Source organism: Protopterus annectens, chromosome 14.part0 (genome assembly GCF_019279795.1).
Source record: "Protopterus annectens isolate FY-2018-M chromosome 14.part0, PAN1.0, whole genome shotgun sequence".
Taxonomy (NCBI): Eukaryota; Metazoa; Chordata; order Ceratodontiformes; family Protopteridae; genus Protopterus; species Protopterus annectens.
Window position 1 is genome coordinate 873,942,242 of NC_056748.1, and position 21,319 is coordinate 873,963,560.

Genomic DNA, 21,319 nt, shown 5'->3' on the forward strand with positions numbered 1-21,319 from the left:
AGACTACACCGGTGCCGGTTGTTGATTTTCCTCCGGAAACCGACGTTCTGGATCTACCCGACACCATTCCCGTGGACAAAGTTACACCTGCACGTGGGGCAGCTAGGCCTCCTGTATCCATGTCAATCAAGGCCTTTGCACGTGCTAAGGCCGCCAGCCAGGCCAAGGCCCATCCTAAGCCTACTTCTCAGGCCCCTTCTTCTGACAGACAAATCATGTCTCTGGCTGCAGATCTAATCTCTCTTATCAGGGGGTCTCAGCCTCACCCAGACAGAGGTTCTCAGCTGCCTGCAGAAAAAAGGCCTAGAACTGAGCAGGCAGACAACCTCTCTTCAGATGAAGCCTCTGGGGATTCAGAGCATTCAGATACCCAAGAAGAATCCTTCCAGGCCTATGAGGACTCTGATGCTGAGGAATCTATTCCCTCTGCCTCTCCTCCAGAGGATTTTTCTTTCGGTGAAGTCCTCCGCTCCATGAGGGAACATTTTAAGTGGCAGGGTCAGGAATTTTCTGATTCTAGGAAAAGGCTACGTACCTTCCTTAAGTTACCCCAGCACAGACCTTTAGCTATCCCTCCAGTTTTGGATGTCCTGGATGATGTTTTCTCCGACTCCAGTGCTTCCCCTGATTCTCTCCCTCCTGCTCCTGTCAAGCCAGACAGATATTACAGGGTCCCTGACACTCACAAGCATCTCTTTAAGGCCCACTCTGTGGATCTAGCAATTATTTCACAGGGCCCCAAAGGAGTGGCTACCTCCTCAGCCAAGAATCCACTGCCAGCTGACAGGGAAGCAAGGTCCCTGGAGAGATGGGGTAAAAAAGTTTATACCTCTTCCACCCTTGCCATGAGGTCTCTTAACTGCCTTTTTCATATGTTTCAGTACCAGGATTATTTACTGGATGATTTGCAGAAAAAGTTAGCCTCTCCTGAGCCTATAGATAGAAAGGCATTGCAGGATTTGGTTCATAACACTCAGCAGGTTAGTAATCATTTTCTACAGTGTGGTTATGATGCATTGGAGGCTTCATGTAGGGCAGCTATGACAGGGGCTGTTATCCGTAGACATGCTTGGTTGAAAGAACAGCCACTGCCAGATCATGTTAAAGTAAAGCTCCTGGATGCACCTCTGGATAAACAGAAGCTTTTTGGTGCTAATGCTCAGGATGTGTTGAAATCTATTGAGGAAAAGGCAAAATCAGTACAGACAGTAAAGGATTTCCTCCAGGTTCAGCTACCAAGGTTCAGCAGGAATTGGCCTTCAAAGAATTGGTCCTTTCCAGACTCTGACAAGTTTCAAAGGGGAAAGAACAGGCGTGAACGAGGTAGAGGGCAATACCGAGGCTCCTACAGGGGACGCCAATGGCAACCACAAAATCAGAGAAGTGGCACAGGTAGTTCACCTGCACCACAGGGACAATCACAATGACTTACCTTTCACTCTGCCTACCAAGGCTCAAAGAGAAGCACCTCTAGGCGGAAAATTATCTCTATTCTCAAAAAACTGGCACATTATAACAAAGGACAATTGGATTCTGGACATAATAGACAGAGGTTACAGGTTCCACTTCCATACCTTACCAACAGGACAAGGCATGCCAAACCTGCCACAAAATCAAAGGGCAGAGGCACTCATAGAAGTCTCAAAGCTGTTACAAATGAAAGCAATAGAGAAGGTTCCTCCTCAGGAACAAGGCCAGGGATTTTATTCAAGACTGTTCCTTGTTCCAAGAAAAGAAAAACAATGGAGGCCTATATTGGACTTGTCCGTTCTAAATACTTTTCTCATGGTGCCAGAATTCAAGATGCTGACGTTACAGCAACTTCTTCCCATGCTGGGCAAGGGGTCTTGGCTGGTTACTCTGGACCTCAAGGAGGCGTACCTGCATGTCCCTATCAGACACAGTTGCAGAAGATACCTCAGATTTCTTGCAGGAACAGAGCACTATCAATTCTCAGCATTGCCGTTTGGCTTATCTACTGCGCCCAGAGTATTCACAAAATGCCTGGCATCAGTAGTGGCACATTGCAGACTCCAGGGGATTCAAATATACCCTTACCTGGACGACTGCCTAATACAAGCAGACAGCAAACAGACCTTGATAAAACACTTGGATTACGTCATTCAATTGCTGCAGGCTTTGGGATACACAGTCAACATACAAAAATCAAGACTACTGCCATCCCAAGAGATTATTTTTCTAGGAGCAAAACTGGACACACAGCTACAAATGGCTTTCCTCACAGAGGAGAAACAAGAGCATTTAACAGCTTACTTCAAAGGCCTAGCAAAATTAACCCACCTGACCGCAAGGAAGACCCTGCAGGCCCTGGGGTTCATGGCATCTTGCATTCTTCTAATCCCTCTGGCAAGACTACACATGAGAAAGCTGCAATGGTACCTGAAAAGCTTGTGGTCGCAACACAGCCACAACCTAGAAGACATAATACCACTCATACCATGCCTGCAAAGGGAATTTTTGTGGTGGGCTCAAGCAAGTCACTTAAACGAAGGCATGCTTTTCAACAAACCTCCAACAAGTCAAACTATTACAACAGACGCCTCAGACCATGGATCGGGGGCGCACATGGACGGCAGATGCATTCAAGGGCAATGGACTCCCATGGAGATGCATCAGCACATAAATCAAAAAGAGATGTTGGCAGTGATATATGCAATAGAAGCCTTTGGAAAATCTCTTCAGCAAGGTCATCTGCTAATAAGGACAGACAACACCACTGTCATGTGGTACATAAACAAACAAGGGGCACTCATTCCTACCCCCTCTGCAGACTAACAATGATTCTTTGGGAAAAGTCCCTGAAACTGAACATCTACTTGCAATCCCAGTTTGTTCCGGGCAAGGACAATGTTCTGGCAGACAGGTTGAGCAGAAATTTCTTGGATCCACACGAATGGATGCTACACCCACGCATTTTCTCACAAATAGCATCTGCATGGGGAAGACCAGACATAGACCTCTTTGCATCTCATCTCAATCATCACCTGGAAAGGTTCTGCACAAGGATACACCATCCTCTAGCTTGGAGAACGGATGCTCTTTCCTTCAGCTGGAATTTATGCATTCCCTCCTCTACCTTTGCTCACCAAGGTGTTACTGAAGATCAAGGCAGAACAACCAAGAGGAATCTTGATAGCTCTGGCCAAGGCAACACTGGTATCCACTACTACTGAGCATAACTCACACCAAACCGTGGCCCTTGCCTCAGTAGCCTCTTCTCCTGACTCAACACAGTTACAAGACTGTTCATCAGAACCTGCAAACCTTAAAGCTGACAGCTTGGAGAGTTCCATGACTCAGATCCATGACTCCCTCTCCGAAAAAGTTCAGGAAATTTTGCTGGAGGCACGCAGACCTTCCACCAGAAAAACCTATTCGGCCAAATGGAAGAGATTCACCATCTGTAGTGTCAACAAGGGCCAGGATGCATCACTGATGAACATACCGCAGATATTAGAATACTTGGCAGAAATGTTTCACAGTGGCCTCTCATACTCTTCCATCAAAATCCACGCTTCAGCTATCTCAGCACATTACAACTGTGATCCACCTGTGTTTTCGCATCCCTTGCTAAGACAGCTTCTAAGAGGCATAAAGAATATCAAACCTCCAAGGAAGCTACCAATTCCTGCATGGGACCTCAATTACGTCTTGGAAAAATTAACTCTTCCTCCTTTTGAACCAGCAGCATCTTCAGAAATGCAATTTCTCTCTTGGAAAATGGTTTTCCTGTTGGCAGTCACCTCAGCAAGAAGAGTCTCGGAGATACAGGCCCTCATGGCAGTTCCTCCTTTTCTCATCTTTCATCAGGACAGAGTTTCCCTTAGGACCAATCCTTCATTCATGCCTAAGGTGATATCCAGAGTGTCTCTAAACCAAGCAATTCACCTGCCTACTTTCTTTCATAACCCTCAAAATAAAGGGGAAAAGCTGCTGCATACTTTAGACATTCACAGACAACTACGCTACTACTTGGACAGAACAAAGTCCACCAGGAAGTCTGACCAACTGTTTGTAGCCTATGCTGCTGGAGTGCAAGGAAAAGCAGTCACCAAACAAACTATCTCAAAATGGATTGGACACTGCATCAGATTCTGTTATTCTTTTCATGGAAAGTGTGCCAGCTAATATTAGACCACACTCCACCAGAGCTATGGCCACATCCACAGCTTTTCTAAGAGGAGTGGCTACAAAAGACATTCTAGAGGCTGCTACATGGAGCTCCGTGCATACATTTACCAAACACTACAACCTGCCATTATACTCCAGATCCCGAGCAGGCTTTGCTCCGGCAGTCCTGCAGGGCCTTCTAGCTACACCATCTCTTGCTTAGTCCTACCACCCCCAGCTTGGCTATGGTATTCAACCCATATGTCAGGACTGCAGTTGCATTCTTGAAGGACATAGTACAGTTTTGTACCTACCATAAATGTAGATGTCCGATAGATATGCAACTGCAGTCAGGTTTTCCCTCCCTCCTACCCCTCTGTTTTTCCCTTTTGGGTCCTTTCTCCCCGTACCTATCAGCTGGGGAGATATATATTATGGTGTATCTGTTTATTACTGTTGTGCATGTCTGGTTTTATCTGTTTATCCATTCACAAAATTTAGCCTTCCTTGGAGGGCACCTGGCATCTGGGGCAAGAAACACTGAAGAAGATGGCGTCGGCTGATGCCTTTATACTCCAGCCGCTCTGACGTCGGGGAGGAGGCGACATCGGACGACGCCGGACCCAGACTTTGGAATCTGGCCGACCGAAGGGCTACCCGAGGCAGGACAACCCATATGTCGGGACTGCAGTTGCATATCTATTGGACATCTACATTTATGGTAGGTACAAAACTGTACTTTCTGAAGAGTCTGTTCCAATGAGCCACCCAGGATTGAGGTGCTAGGGGCGCTGTCCCAACCAGAGAATGAAGGCGAGATAGACAACTTAACATTAAGAAGTTATGTACCTACCGTAACGTTCCATGTTAGTTGTCTTCTTCTCACCTTCTTTCTTACGTCCCACCCTCCATCCCCCTATCCTAGTAGACCGAGAAGAGTTCCTTAGGTTTGTTGATCACTGGCTGAGTCTTCTCTGGCTATTACTTCTGTCAGTCTCTCCAGTAGGTTCCTGTATCCTACTAAATTTACTGTATTATTATAATTGTTATTATTATGTCTGTAGTTAGGTTACCAAATGAGATCTGGGTGTCTAGCGCCAGGCATCATGGGACAAAGGTGGGGCCTCGAGCCAGTAAGCAGCTCTCGAGCTTTTGAAGATGGCAGAGTCGGAGCCGAGGATCGGCTCTGAACCCAACCAGCAAGAAAGAAGGCGAGAAGAAGACATCTAACATGGAATGTTATGGTAGGTACATAACTTCTTAATTTGGAAGAGATGGTACAACCACTATAATATACCCGCACACCTTTCCTCACTTTTGTTATAGTTGGTCTCCAGACTTGTATTTTCAGAATATCTGATCATCTCTTGTCCAACCTTCACTTTAGCTAGCAAACAGGCATCATTTTCAACTCTAGGTGCTTAGGATTTCCCTCTCTCTTCCCCCCTTGGCTGACCTGGTGTGACTCTGTTTGAACGCTACACTTCCCTACAAAACGGGAGTTTACAGGACTGCAGTTGCTCACCATAACAAAATCAGTTTCTCTCAGCATTTAAGCAGATTGAACTCTACAGTTCCCTACAAAACGGAGTCTACAGGACTGCAATTGGTCACCATAACAAAATCAGTTTCTCTTGGCATTTATGCAGAGTAGGTTGCACACAAAAAGCATTTGTTAAGCTTTCACTTACAGTGCTGTGTAATTAAGCAGGTCACCATTTTGGTCAGCCATAGGGCTCTTTTTTCTACTTGAGTGTTTGTCTCCTTTCCCTGTAACTTAAGTAAACTGACTCTTACATTAAGAACTATAATACTTACCTTATAGCTTTAGGACACCTTAGGAAACCTTGTAAATTGCAATAGCCCCGCTACGTTCGTCCTCGCTATGCTCGGGCTCTCTTCGCTTCCCTCCCTGCCCCCAATTCCCTCCCACCCCCCCCCCAGTACCTCTAAATTTATAGTACTGTAGCCACTCCCCCACTTTCTAGATCATATCTGCTTTCTAGATCATATCTGCTTTCAAATGGGATAATTTCTCCCACCCCCATTCTTCTATCTACATTTTAATAACACCTATTAGCTTTCATCTGGCATTCTCCCATCCCCCTTCCAGTACCTTTACCTCACCACTCTTATCTTCTGGTGTTGCATCACCAGGTAAAACAGTTCCTTAACTCACTAGCTAAATCACAGATAATGATATACTCCTCTTTACTACCCCTCTTGTTCGCACCATACCTCCTTACCTTGTATGAAAAAGTTTCTCACGGGATTTCAGGTCCCGAAAGGCCATACTATCACCCCAGCTGTAAATCCTCTCATCTTCAGCCATACTTACAGTACCAGGTCCTATCCAACATCTTGTTCAGTCTATCAACATCTCAACCCCAGGCACATTAGCTCTAGAGCCAAACACTACCACAAACTAATAAACAAATTCCTGAAGTTCATCACCAAGTATAGACTTAACCTAATACTTGGTGGTGATATTCACCCCAACCCTGGCCCACCCACTTCAAGATACACATCCCCCCTCTACTTGCAATCTAAGCTACAAACCTACAATTAATAGGCCAACTAACTCTCTCCTAGCCTGTCTTCTCAATATTAGATGCATTAATAACAAGGTACATGAATTGCATGCACTTCTGGATGTCCACTCCCCTGAGATTCTCCGTTTACCAGAAACCTGGTTAAAACCTAACACTACAGACAATGAAGTGTTACCACCTGGGTACAACATACACAGGCTGGATTGTGCTTTGAGGAAGGGGGGTGGGGTAGCTGTACTCTGAGTTGAATGTCACCATAGATGTAATACAACCACCTCAGATTAATAACGCAGAGATTCTTGCCACCAAATTGCAACTTAATAAAAATAAATGCATTAATATCATCTGTATGTACATTCCCCCAGGTAACAATATATCTACACTTGAAGATATACTGCACTGGCTATCATGTCACTACCCCCAAGAAACCCTACTACTTGGAGACTTTAACATAGACTGAGGCACTTGCTCCTCAGAATCTCCAACCACCCATATTAACCTGCATGCATTTACACAAATCATATCCACCCCTACCAGGATAGGTAAACCCAACCAAAAAGAAAGCATACTTGACTGGGTACTCATAAATAGTCACACCCAACTGTACACCTCTGGTACCCTCCCTGATGGCCTAAGCGATCACCTTCTCACATATGTAATTAAGCACAAAGCCATTAATTCCCAACAACCCTTACTCAGAAGGTTAGAAACCATAATAAAAACTTTGACCCTGCCAAATTCCAATAAGAACTAAACTCATGTAATTGGTCTATTCTAAAACACCTCCCTTTAGAGGAAGCAGTAGCATACTTTAACAACAAATTCCTTGAAATCTTTGATTTGCATGCACCTGTTCGTTCAAAGAGAACAAAGGCAAAAACTGCGCCATGGCTTTATAAAGAGTCTAAACTCAAAATTACCCTTAGAAACAAAGCATGGGCTTTATGGCGTTCTTCTAAAGACCCCCAAGATCACATGAAATACAGGCAATCCAGGAACAAAACTAAAAAATCCATTTTACAAGACAAAAAACAATACTACTGTAATTTACAGACAGTAAATCAAAATAACCCTCAGAAGTTTTGGGCAGGTTTAAATAATCTACTACATCCTGGACAAACATCAACCCCAATCCCTGCTGCTACTATTGATAAAACCCCTGAAGATGCTTCTGACAGTTTTAACCGATTCTTTACTGAGACAATTCAAGCCCTAGCTAGCCAACTACCTCCTAGCTCCCCTGGTCCTGAAAGTAGCACCCCTAGAATCCTACTCGCATTCAGCTTCCAACCAGTCGCCACTTCACTTATCCGTACCTTGATCAAAAAATTAAAACCCACTACACTTTCTGCTGATCAACTCCCTGCCGAGTACAAAAATCAGCTGATGCTATTGCTTACCCTGTCTCAATACTAATCAATCGAACCATAGTAGAAGCTAAAATTCCCACCATCTGGAAAATATCCTATGTAATCCCACTTCACAAAGGAGGCAGCTTTACTGAATTCTCCAATTATAGGCCAATAGCTATACTCTCTCCACTTGCAAAGATTATGGAAAAATGTATTCATAGACAACTCATGCACCACCTAATCCAGAATCACCTTATGGCAGACACTCAGCATGGCTTCTGCCCTCATCACAGCACTACTTCAGCCCTCCTAGCCTTTACCAACACCATAAACCATAATCACAACAATAATTATATATCCTCAGCCCTCTTCTTGGATCTTTCCAAGGCATTCAATATGGTTGATCACCAACTTTTAATCCACACCCTGCAAACATTCTGTCTAGATACTAGAGCCTTTCAGTGGTTTCAATCCTATGTGAATGGTCGACAGCAGGCTTTCCTCTGGCAGAACAAACTCTCTAACCTTCTACCTAACACCCTTGGAGTACCACAAGGCTCCTATACAAGGGCCCTTGCTGTTCTCCGTCTTCATTAACAACCTTTATACTGTCATCCCAAAAGTCAGCTGTATCCAATATGCTGATGACTCTACTCTGATTTGCTCAGCCACATCTCCAGTAGAGTTATGGTCAGCTACCCAGACCACCTTTAATGCAATAGAAAACTGGCTTTCTGAACATCGTCTGATCCTAAATCCCAAAAAAAACTAAAATGCTGTTATTTTCACCAACACGTAGGTCTACCGCTTTCACCTATACCGTAAATTCAAATGATGGCACAATAATCTGCCCTGACCCCTCTACAAAACTATTAGGTGTCATCATAGATAATCTAAAGTTCGACCTACATGTTAACCAAACTATCAAAACCATCAATAAAAAACTAGGATCACTTTACAGAATAAAAGCCTTCCTAATCCCTCCAGCTAAAATTGCCATAGCTCACTCTTACCTTCTTTCAACCCTTCTGTATGCATCCCCTCTACTCCCGAATTTAAACAAGACTGTCCTTAACAAACTCTCAATTTGCTACAGCCACATTGCCAGGTTTGCCACTCGGCTGCCTTTTAGGACACATCATTGCATCAATCTAAATAAGCTTGGGTGGCTTGAACTACCCAGCCTAATCCAGTATAACCAACTGATTATGGCCTATAAAATCCTCTGTAATCCGGACAATACTCCTGCACTTAAAAATATTATCACCCCCTATAACAATTCTAGACTGCTTTGATCCTCTAACAAACTACTAATTCAGACTAGCAAAATTAATAACACAGCCGGTGACTCTCTCTTTGCAAACTCTAAGTAGATCCTGGAACTCTCTTCCAGCTGATATCTTACTTTCCACCTTAGGTCAATTTAAAACTAGACTCAAACAACATTTGTCACTTAACTGGCTATGTCAATGTATCAAGCCTGGCTAACTCTCTCTGGAATGTGTAAAAATCTGTTAACCATTTTACTGTGTAATTTAATTTAATCCTGACTTGCGCTCGGGATTAACTCTAACCTGTGGAACTTGTTTAACTTGCTTACTTATGTAATCACTGTAAATAGTCTGTTTGTAATATGTAATGCTGGTATTATGTAATGCTGTATCTGCTTACCTGTGGAGCTTTTCTCCCCGGACCTCCGCTGAAAATGGACATGCATCCAGTCGGACTATCCCGGTCAACAAATGTAAAATAAATAAATAAATAAAAATAAATCTAGGAGACTCTCTCTGATGCCCTCCCTGTAGGAGTAGTAAAGATGCATTAAGTTTCAAGTACTTTATTCAGTTAAGTAGGTAGATGAACAAGTGTTCTTGTTCCAGTACATTACATTCAGCAGATTAGTTATTAAAGCCAGTTGCAGACAATGGTGGAAGGGTGGCAGGAATCTGATCGAAGGAAAATGTGGAATATGGAAAAACAAGGAGCCAATCCCAAATCTTAGAGGTTAGACTCTTATTTGAATATTCCTGAAAGACCTGTGAGGGTTTACCATCTCAACAGCATGTGGAACCTCATTCTTAGTTAAAAGGTGTTATTTTTAACAAACAAATTACAACACACCATGAAGCTACTACAGTAGAACTGTATTTAGGAAAACAGTTTAGCTTGAGCTTCATCAGATCTGCCTGATTACATTCAACAGGTCAGTTATTTAAAGTTATGTATTAGATGGAAAAGTGCTCTTTATCTAACTACTTAACACTCTTCCATCTGTCTGCATAACTGTGAATAAACTACTTGAAGCTTCAGCAAGGCATCCTTTTTCATCCCACAGGGAGAACATTAGAGAGAGATCGTCTCGCCTAGATATGCTATCTAAAGTGTTTTTTTATCTGGACTAATCCTTTGTACTTTGTTTCTTGTTAGTCTTGTCACCCTCTGAGTCACAGGTAGAATACCAGACCTGACTTGAACTTTCTGGATTACCTCTACTCTCTTGTCATAACTTCAGATATGAAGAGGCTAGGCACCACAATGCATTATGTGATTGGAGGAGTGTGTTGTACAGCATGGGAAAGCTATACCCACCAACTTTAGCCTGCTTTTATAGAGGATGGACCTTTTGTTCCAGATCTGTTTTTATGATAAGTACACAGTTTTCATTTAAAAATTACCACAGACCTTTGGGTAAAGGACTTCACTGCTTTCAGGTACATTATAGCATTTGGGGCCTTTCCACCCTTAATGAAAGTGTCTTGCTACTCCCTCACCTAGGATTCCTTGGCAGGTGCATTATTGGTCCAGCTTCTTTCTTTCTTGCCCCAGAAAGAGTGCACCAGATCCAATAAATATAGGTTTCTGTTCCAGATTTTTCTTGGTTCCTAGAAATGTGGGGCTTTGGAGACATTTTAGGCCTGTAAGCTGAACATATCCAAGGTCGTCAATATGTTCAGAAATGTTAACCTTGCAGACGTTGCTCCTCTTGCCACTGTGAAAGTCCTCTTGTATCATCTTGGATATGAGGGGTGGTTACCATCACATCCCTGTCTAGAAAGATCACGGGATTCCTTAGGATCTTGCTTGGAAACTGTTATTTTCAGTTTATCTCTGAGACCTTTGGGCAGTCCACAACTCCCAGGAAGACTATCTCTTCTTCCTGTATGTTGACAAGGAGAATTCTGAAAGCAGTAGGGTATATGCCAGAGTTTTCTAATACTTCCTTTTGCCATAATCCATGGAAGGAAAAACTATTGGTAAATGAATAATGTCTGTCTGTGGTAAAGCCTACATCCATAAGAAAATATGTTGATTACTATTCCTCTTGTTCAGAAGTAGTTTGGCTACTTGGTAAAGTAGGTAATATCCAGCATGGACTGCCCTTTGTGCCCCTTCACAGGTATTTCCAAACTCTGTTGATGTATGTGTCAGACTTTGCCCATGGAACTCATTGTACCCTGACACCATAGAGCACATGGAATTCCCAGTATAGTAGCAAACAGAATTGTTCCTGAGATCTGCTGTCCATGTTAACTCCAGTGGAGCTCAGGAAGTTTGCAGTGTAACTTAGTGGGCGGAGCCTAAGCCTTTTGACAGAGTCAAACCGTGTCCTCACATTTCAAACAAATGTTCATATCTCTGTAACCATAGGGGTTATGAAAGAAGAGAAGTATAAATGGCAGACTCTCTGTCACAAACTATTTTATAGTGGTAGCATTCTTTAGGTTCTAGGGCTTAAACCTAATTTTATAAGTCACAGTAAACATAGTAACTATTACAGTTATAACATTTTGTAAACAACTTACAATATCTCAGCAACCACTCAAGTTACACACACACTGTCAGCAGCAGTTTATTCATCTAACTGAGAGCTTTGATATGAGGCTAAAGAGTTCTGTGTGTTACTTGGCTGCCGAGATATGTAGAAAAATGTGAAAATTATATCTATATAAATTAGTATAATAAAAACAACAGTCATTATCTCTTTATCTGCACTAGAAGGGTCCAATATTAAACCTTGTACATAATATGGTTTTGGAATTATTGATGCAAATATGAACAAGCAATATTTGATCCCTAGAGGCATCAGTAGGAGTTAACTGTAGATGCACCTGTAGACGTCACTTGGATGTAATGAGTTAACAATAAGCCCACTCTAATTTCCAGTGAAGACTGGAAACCACATGAGAGCACTGACTTCCAGGAAGGCTGTGCCGTCCTGAGGGGTTACATTATTTGCAGACATAAGAGACACCCCTACGGATTCTGTTTGTACACCATCCCCTTAGAATGTGTTACAGACTATGTGCTAGTAGTTAATGACCAAATAAAAAAAAAAAGTAGCTGCATGGATTGCATCCTTCAGTCAACATTCTTCTCTGCAGAAGGGAGAATGAATGCTCTAGTTGACCAAGTGGGGAGGGGAGCATATAAACAGACAGTATGGAGGGGACAAAAAGAAAAATCTTTTAAGATGACTTAAAAAAGTATGAGTCCTAGGTATCATAATGTACAGCACCACTTTTGTGTGATACATAAGTGAGGGGGGGGGGGGGGGGGGCATATTTGGCAAGATTTTTAGATTAACAGGGATGAATTGGAGGAATCTAGTCAGCCAGCAGAACTTTTAACATAGGTCTTCTGCATTCCATCAGAACAAAATGTCCTAGCCGTCAAGTTAAGCACATAACGTGTAACCAATATGAGTAGAAACTGGAGCCAGAGACATTCCCAAAAGGACTCTTCTGTAGGGAACTCCAAAAATAATTCTGTTTTCATGTTCTGTGAACCATATGTTCATGATGTTGTGCCCCAAGATCCATGCAGGGAGACCTGGACAATCTGCATCTTTTCTTTGCACGGGAGCAAGACTGCTATAAGTCCCTTCTTCCCCATAGTGCTTATAAAAGCAAGCAAAGATCAGTCAGATCTCATCTTTATTAGCTTCAATATGGCAAATTTAACTGGTTATACTGGCTGTAATAGCCTAGCAAGAAATGAGCCTCCCTTAATAGTGAATTCCTGCACAAACTGTTGACACAAGGGAAAAAACAGTTGATTGAGAGTTTGTACTCATATAGTTAGCCTTAGGAGCTTGATTCCCCCCTTTGGGACTTCTTCCTACTTGAGGTAGACCTGTACTGCAGGAAGCAAGACTTGCAAGTGAAAATGTAAGATTTGTAGTCTGTTATGTAATCAGCCTGAGGTAGTCTTGTTTAAGTTTCCTAATTGCTTTGTATGAGAAAAGGCTGGTATACAACAGTTGAACATCTCAATTTGCCTGTTTGTGAATTAACCCTGCAGTTAAATTGTTCCTGAAAAGGGATGTTCTTCATGTTTCACTGTTGCAGTCATTACATTTGGGTAATCTGCTGGCAGGTTGCCCTCAGTCAGCCTGATTAACAAAGTCTTGGGTCCTGCGTCGGTTGCTGTCCCTTTTTCCATGACGTCAGGTCGTCAGGGGTATAAAACAAGCAGTCGACGCCATTACATCAGTCTTTCTTGCTGTGCGGTGCCCAAAGCAGAAGCAGTTCACAAAGTGCCGGTCGGCCGACTCCTGAAATTTTCGTTTTCGCGTTTCAGAACCGAAGTCTTCAACTTAAAGCTAAGTACCCCGTTGGGGAAACTTTTTCTTGCTCCTTACCGATGTCAGTAAAAGTTAATAATTGCATTACTTGTGAAAAGCAAATACCTCATAAAGATTTTAATTTGTACTGTATTCCTTGCATAGGCCCTGACCACGATGTACCTTGCTAAAGGTTTTGTGCTTTATTTTATCAGTACTTTATTTAATCCGCGCACTATCCGTCGTTGGTACATTTTTGCCTCTAAATATTTCGGTTCTCGGTTTAATTCTCCAGAAATGTCGTTGGTTAGCCATCTGACTACCGGAATTCCGAAAAAAAACAAAAATAAAGACAGCGACAGGCCTCTGTGGTCCAAAACTGCCAACGACGCTTCTCCTAAGCCAGTTGCCAGTTTGCCGGTACTCAGTGAGGAACGTTCATAGCGTCTGATACCCGCTATTTCATGATTCGCAGGCCTCTACTGAGACCCATTCGGAGTCCGGTATGCCGCAAGATGCTTCACCTGTGGAACCCGCGAATGTCTCTACCTTGGATGGGTCCGGAGCCGCTATGCAGGCACCAGCTTCTGAGGGTGTATTCAGGCTTACAGACTTGCATATTAAATCGACACCGCCTTCATTACTAAGGCCTAAATCTCGATCTATGTCTAAAAAACCGATGCCCAGGCCACATGTTCAGGCCCCTATGCCTAAAAAACAAATGATCAAAATGGCTGAAGATCTAATTACTCTATTCAGGGGTAGTCAACCCCCCCTCTCTAAGAGGCCTAGGGTTGAGCTTGATTATGGATCTTCTGATCAGGATTCTGTTTCCTCTGACTCTTTTAATGACCTGGATTTGTCCATACCTACTTATGAGGATTCTGATGCAGAGGATTCCATTCCCTCTGCCTCTCCTCCTGAGGATTTCTCTTTTGGGGAAACTTTACATACTTTAAGGGAGCATTTCCACTGGGAAAGTCAGGAATTTTCTGATTCAAAAAAAAGAGGCTTAGGGATTTCCTTCTCCTACCTCAGCATAGGCCTTTGGCTATACCTCCTGTACTAGACATTGTTGATGTGTTCTCGGAATCCAGTTTGGCCCCTGATTCCCTGCATCCAGCTCCTAGTAAACCTGACAGATACTACAGGGTTCCTGTGACCCACAAGTTCCTTTTCAAAAAATCCTGTTGCAGATCCAGAAACCATTTCTCAGGGGCCCAGAGGCATTAAGGCTTCTACTGCTAAAAATCTTACCCCTTCTGATAAGGACCCCAGGGTGCTGGATAGATGGGGTAAAAAGGTTTATACTTCTGCAACCTTGGCACTCAGAGCTTTAAACTGCCAATTTCATATGTTAAAATATCAACAGCGTATTATTGGACTGCTTAAACTGAAAATGATGTTGATTCCTGATTGAATGGAAAATAAAGATTTACAGAATTTTATGCATTCTGCTGTGCAAGTTGGAAAACATACTTTGCAATGTGGTTTTGATTCTTTATAACCAAATAGAGGCCTCCTGCATGGCTGCTGTTACTGGGTCTGTGCTTAGAAGGCATGCTTGGCTTACGGAGCAATCTTTGCCTGATCATGTTAAAGCTAAATTGTTGGATGCTCTTTTAAATCAGGACCACCTGTTTGGCAATAAGGCTGAAGAAGTTCTAAAAAAGATGGAAGATCAAGCTAAATCTATGCAAACTGTTAAAGATTTCTTACAAGTGCAACCTCCAAGATTTAGTAGGCACTGGCCTACTAAGAATTGGTCTTTTCCAGCCCCTGCCAGATCCTCTCAAGCCAAACCCAGACACCGCAAAAACCCCAGGTTTCAGTCCCAGGGGACTCTCAGAACGAAGCAGTGGGGGGGTGTCCACTTCCAACTCTAGAAATAACAAGACACCCCCCTATGGTAAACAGTCTCAATGACTTCCTTTTAAGATTACCAAGCACTTACCTTTTAACCACCCCTTTGAGGGGAAAGATTGCTCTTCATGCAAAGAACTAGGAACTTATAACCCAGGACAAATGGGTTCAAAATATGGAGTCCCAGGGATACAGATTTCACTTACATACGTTGCCATCACCAAACGGGTGGCCAGACCTGTCCCCAAATCAGTGGGCAGAGGCTCAAAAAAAGTACTTTCCCTCTTAAACATGGGAGCTATTCAACCAGTCCCAGAGGAGGAAAAGGGACAAGGTGTATATTCCAGGCTTTTTCTGGTACCCAGAAAAGACAAATCATGGTGTCCAATCCTAGACCTGTAAATACCTTTCTGGAGATTCCAAAATTCAAGATGGTGAATCTTCACCAGTTACTTCCTATGCTAGGCAGAGATGCCTGGTTGGCAACTCTAGATTTAAAAGAAGCATACCTGCACATCCCAGTCAGGGAATCTTGCAGAAGATACCTACGCTTCAAAGCAGACTACTTGCATTATCAGTTCTCTGCACTGCCTGGCTCCAGTTATTGCATTTTGCAGGCAAAGGAATATTCAGATATATCCATATCTGGACAATTGTCTAATTCAGGCAGAAAACCAGGGCATACTTCTAAATCATCTGGCGTTTGTAAAAAGGGTTCTAACTTGTCTGGGGTACACCATAAATGAAAAGAAATCACAACTGATACCCTGTCAACAAATTACATTCCTGGGTGCAAGCTTGAATACAACTGCCCAGATGGCTTTCCTCATGCCAGAGAAGCAAATTCATTTGGTAACTTACTTTAAACAAGTGGCCACAAAAACCCTGCTATCTGCAAGACAAATACTGCAAGCCTTGGGGTTCATGGCTTCCTGCATTCTTCTAATTCCATATGCAAGACTGAATATGAGGAAACTACAGTGGTACTTAAAAAGTCTATGGAGTCAACATTGTCACAGCCTGGAAACTATGACTCCTATCATACCTTGCCTACACCTGGAGTTCCTATGGTGGGCAGAGGCCTGCCACCAAAACAAGGGACTGCCATTCACACTACCCCCTGCCACCCAAACCCTAACTACAGATGCATCAGACTATGCATGGGTGCTCACCTGGCAGGGAAGTGCATTCAGCGCAAATGGAACCCAAATCAAATGCACCTACATATCAATCAAAAAGAAATGTTAGCTGTACAGAATGCTCTGACAGCCTTCAAGGACTACATTCTTCCAGGACAACTAATGGTAAAGATGGACAACACCACGGTTATGTGGTACTTAAACAAGCAGGGGGGTACACATTCCTACCCCCTCTGCAGACTAGCCACAGCATTGTAGAACACAGCCTTGAGCTACCAAGTGCACCTACAAGCTCAATTCCTGCCAGGAAAGTTGAATACACTGGCAAGACGGACTAAGCAGAAAACTCATGGACCCACATGAGTGGCAACTGGAACCACGGATTTTCAACATGTTGACAAGCAAATGGGGGAGCCCAGACATAATCTATTTGCCTTCCCCAGAACTACCAGTTCGATAAGTTTTGCACAAGGACGCCACACAAACAAGCCTGGAAAGCGGATGCTCTCTCCTTCAGCTGGAAAAACCTTTCAGTCTACGCCTTTCCCCCTCTGCCTCTGCTCTCCAAAGTTCTGCTAAAAGTCAAACAGGACAAACCAAGGATGATTTTGATTGCTCCAGACTAGCCGTGCCAACACTGGTACCCACTCCTGCGCAGTGGGTCACAAATATCTCCATGGCACCTGCCTCAGACCCCTTCCCTGCTGTCTCAGCAGGAGAACCAAATTCTGCACCCTCAATTTCCAACAATGAACCTTGCAGCCTGACTAATCACTTAAATTCACCCTCATCATCCCTCAGCAAACCTGTGATGGATGTCATCTTGCAGGCGAGAAGGCCTAGTACTAGAAAATCTTATGCTGACAAATGGAAAAGATTCTGTGCCTGGAACCAAGCTTTATGGATGAGCACAGCAGCGCCCAATCTACCTCAGATTTTGCAGTACTTAACTGAGGTGCTTCACAAGGGCCTCTATTAAAATCCACGCCTCAGGTGTTTCAGCTCACTATAACACAGAACCACCCCTCTTCTCTCATCCTCTGCTCAAGCAGCATCTCAGAGGGACAAAGAACTTGAGACCACCCAGGAGAGCTCCTACCCCTGCCTGGGACCTTAACTTTGTTTTGGAGAAGCTCACTCTACCTCCTTTCGAGCCAGCTGCTACTGCAGGCTTAAAATTTCTTTCTTGGAAAACAGCCTTCCTTTTAGCAATCACTTCAGCTAGAAGGATATCTGAATTACAGGCCCTTATGGCAGTGGAGCCTTTCATCATCTTTCATGCGGACAAGGTATCTGTCAGGACCAATCCATCCTTCATGCCCAAGGTGGTTTCCAGTGTGGTTCTTAATCAGTCCATTCATTTGCCAACCTTCTTTCCCAATCCACAGAACAAAGGGGAACGGATTCTGCATTCCTTGGATGTGCACATAAACTTAGATTCTACGTGGACAGGACTAAATCTCGAAGAAAATCTGAACAATTGCTCGTACATTTGCTGCAGGGGCAGAGGGGAAGGCTATTTCAAAACAAACCATTTCTAAGTGGATAAACCATTGCATTAATTTCTGCTATAAGCACCATGAAAAACTTAGCCCCCAGGGGATCAGATCTCACTCTATCAGGGCTGCATCTACTTTTGCAGCCTTTCTCAGAGGTGTTCCTACCAGGTACATTCTAGAAGCTGCTACCTGGAGTTCTGTTCATACTTTCACCAAGCATTATCATTTACCAGTTTTCTCTAAATCCAGAGCTGGCTTTGCCACTGCTGTATTGCAGGGCCTTGTAGCTGGCCCTAATGCTGTATAAACTCCTCCTCCCAACCATAGCTTTGGGAATCTACGCAAATGGTAATGACTGCAACAGTGAAACACGAAGAACATAGTACAGTTGTGTAGACTTACCATAAATGTAGATGTTAGAGTGTATTCACTATTGCAGTCCTGGTTACCCTCCCTCCAGCTCCCTACTTTTCTCTGGCTGTACCTCTACCTTCCTTTACTATGCTTAAAAGCCTTTTTGGTGTATCTGCTTTTGGTTGAAGGTATATTTTTGTGTTTTTAATTTTATTTGCTCCCCATTAGGGGGGCACCTAACATCTGGGGCAAGAAAAACTGATGTAATGGCGTTGGCTGCATGTTTTATACCCCTGACGACCTGACGTCATGGAAGAAGGGACAGCAACCAATGCAGGACCCAAGACTTTGTTAATCAGGCCGACTGAGGGGAACCTGCCAGCAGATTACCCAAATGTAATGACTGGCAACAGTGAATACACTCGAACATCTACATTTATGGCAAGTGTACACAACTGTACTTTCTTCTTGGCCGCTTCCATTGAAATTTCCATGCAAGTTTAAAAAATGCATCTCCATGCATAGTTCTGTAATGTGGAGTCAAGTTTATATTGTTTATAAATCTGAAGAAGGGTGCTTGCTTGTTAATCTGTCGAAGGATGTTCACTAGTTCATCTCTTTAGTTCAGCTCTTTGGTGCAAGTAGACATATTCATACTTATGTAGGCACAGCATTGTCAAGCATCCTGTGAATGAGATATTGCTGAAATATGTTATTTTTTTGGATGAAGTAATATCCAACCATGGACCCATCAGACAGAGGCCTTTTAGATCAACTGATAAAGTAGCGATCTACCTGATACTTACTTTTGTTCTTGTACTTCCACTAGGTTATATTACCCAAAACCAAACTCAGCAGTAGCTATATACACAGAATTACCTTCTTCGATGTTGACATCAGTGTAAACCAGTAAGATAGTTGTGCTTGCTTGTTAAAAATAAGGTATAATGGGGGAGGAAGCCCACCGGCAGTCTCCATGCTCACTGTCCCTGTCACTTTAGTCTGTATTTTGGAGAATGACCATACTACAAGAGGAGGGAGGAAAATGGTGCTAGGTAAACCAGTATGTGTAGTGAAGCTGATGGAACAGGCGAGGGCTCAGTAGTGAAGTCTGCACTATTTGGTCCCACCTGGCCTAGACTCCTTCACCTCTAGGCACAAAGGATGTCCCTTCCAATGCTCCATTTATTATTAAGAACTGTGGAATTTTGCAGCCCCTTCCCCCACCCACCGGACACCATTGAAGCTGTAAAAGTGTCACGTGTAAGATCCATGTGCACTAACCCATGTCTTGGTCTTATGCCATCAAAGAGACATTGCTTCCCCTTTTATCTTCTCAACTCACATCAGCTCCTTGTGTACCACCCTTTTGAGTATAGATCATTTCCAGTGAGTATTTAACCTGTCAGGAAGTATTGGTAGTCACAACTCAAGAAGCAAACTTTTCTCAGGCATCTGCCGTTACAGTTGTTCACTTAGACATGTCTGCCTCAGGCCTGATCCCACCTCCTTTATACCAAAGCTGACTTCTAAGTTGACCTTTAAAAAGGGAACGCATCTTTCACTGTGCACCCTAATCCAGGTAAAATTGGGGGCTTCATTCTCTGTGTCCAGTATGAGTGTGGCCACTAGGTACTATGACCCATGCACTCAGAAATTGAGAACGTTACATGTTTTCTTCAGACAAGGCCATCTAGTAAAGAAGTGATTTGCCCGCAGTATAGCCAATTTCCTGACAAGTACCAAAAAAAAAAAAATTCAAGCAAGGTGCTCAGTACCTAGGCAATGGCTCTTGATTGTAATGTTCTCACCTTTTCTAAATACTACAAGCTGATCTCCCAGATTAGAACTAGAACTGGCTTTTTCAGTGCCCCTTTTAAGAAGAAAAAGACCTCCTCCAACTGGCGTTTTTAACTATTAAACATTCTGCTAGTAGATGTTTATTGCAGCAAGGACCAATGTTCAAAAGAAAAAAAAAATGTTTGTGAGGTGTTAGCTGTAAGTGATCCTCTTCTGTGCACCTCAGTGGATTGCTTTCACACAGGCTGTAATGTAATTGGAAATTAATGTGCTGGATGGGTCATAAATCACCCAGATAAATTTTTGGTACCCTGGACTTTTGCTAAACCACTACTCAATTAAACCTCTTCCAAGCCGAGCAATGATTTGCTACTTAATGGGTCGCTTTTCTCTTTGTGACTGGAAATCTACATATGCTTTTCAGTAGAATGGTTAGTCAGGACAGAGCTAGATTCTGGAGTTGGTCTGACGTAGCCCTCAGTACCCTACCAGCCTCAGTGGGATGCAGGCTTTTCTCCATGTGCAGAGAAATATATCAGATGCCATTTGGCCAGTGTTGACATTATTCTTGTTGCAAGGAAAGTGTTGTATTTTGGTGAGTACTTTGTCTAGTTTTTGTTTTGCAGATTAAGAATTGTACATAAGTTTCATTTTTATTTCATTTTCATTACATCTGTATAATAATCTTCATTTCAGGCAGTTGCTATTCTGTCGAGTAACACTGGGAAAGTCGTTCTTACAGTTCAGTGCAATGAAAATGGCTCACTCCCCTCCAGGACATCATTCTGTTACTGGTAGACCCAGTGTAAATGGTTTGGCTTTGGCTGAATATGTTATCTACCGCGGAGAGCAGGTATGTGCACTTCACATTTTTGTCCATTCCGAATTTTCAGCAGATTGCTGTAATAATTTCTGATCCTGTGTAGATGTTTAGTTCATCGGTGTTTTGATCAGAAGAGTCCATCAGTTTTCTTAGTGGATATCAACAAACCATCTTATTGAAACAAAGTAGTTCATATCCAAAACAGTTAGTTTTGCAAGACCTGAGTTTTTTGACTGGAGTTAT

General features: G+C 43.1%; 1 protein-coding gene across 1 annotated transcript in view; it reads left to right on the plus strand.

Annotated features, from left to right (window-relative positions):
* The window catches only part of TNKS2 (tankyrase 2), a gene marked incomplete in the record, with an annotated part of 1,900,381 nt that overhangs the window by 1,771,433 nt on the left and 107,629 nt on the right, over positions 1–21,319 (plus strand). Inside the window, 1 exon segment of the mRNA XM_044056654.1 lies at positions 20,950–21,106. Within this exon segment, the coding sequence (XP_043912589.1) occupies positions 20,950–21,106 (157 nt within the window).